General features: G+C 34.1%; 1 protein-coding gene across 1 annotated transcript; it reads right to left on the bottom strand.

Annotated features, from left to right (window-relative positions):
• Positions 1-7: 7 nt before the first annotated feature.
• On the bottom strand, positions 8-308 carry LOC118732810 (cullin-3-A-like; the record flags this gene model as incomplete). The annotated part of the gene is made up of 2 exons (XM_036461920.1): positions 155-308; positions 8-98 (listed from the first exon to the last, which is right to left on the bottom strand). Coding segments are annotated over exons 1-2 (166 nt in total), but the record flags the coding sequence as incomplete, so codon positions are not given.
• Positions 309-630: the final 322 nt, after the last annotated feature.

Below are 630 nucleotides of genomic sequence, written 5' to 3'. Positions count from 1 at the left end.
AGTGCACGCACCAATTCCCGTTCAGGGATATCTGTCTCTTGTTGTATATCCTCATATGTTAATACATCACGATTATTAAAAAGCATTAAAACACACATCTGAAAATGTTATTATATAAATTGAATTTGTAGCTGTACGTTTTTAATATATAAACCTGATACGTTGAGACTTGCAGAATATGTTTACGGGTATTTGTTGGCACCGTGCAGCCATTTGAGCTGGACGACATACTTGAACTGGGACCGTCTTTATCTTTATCACTGTCTGCTTTACGACCATAAAAAACAGCATTTATGTATGCGGTACCTGATTTGAAAAAAAAAATATTTTTTGTTATTAATTACATTAAGAAGGGTATTCAGAATGCATATAGTCTGCTAACTCAATAACGGAATCAATTAAAAAATACGCACAAGCATAGTTGCCTGCGAGCAATCCATAATGTGCAATTAGCCAAGAACGAAACAAGACCGCTGATCCGTAACTACTTTGTTTTTTACTAAGTTTTTTTTTTAGTTTAATTTTTCGCCCCTTCTACTCAATCCATCGACATGAGGAAGAATCCATCAGACGAATTTGATTTTCATTAATAGGTGGTTTTTTCTTCGGAAAAACTACGTCTAAAATATG

The sequence above is a fragment of the Rhagoletis pomonella genome, unplaced genomic scaffold, assembly GCF_013731165.1.
Source record: "Rhagoletis pomonella isolate Grant_MI unplaced genomic scaffold, Rhpom_1.0 Rhpom_scaffold_29037, whole genome shotgun sequence".
Taxonomy (NCBI): domain Eukaryota; kingdom Metazoa; phylum Arthropoda; class Insecta; order Diptera; family Tephritidae; genus Rhagoletis; species Rhagoletis pomonella.
This window is presented reverse-complemented; position numbering and strand designations above follow the sequence as displayed.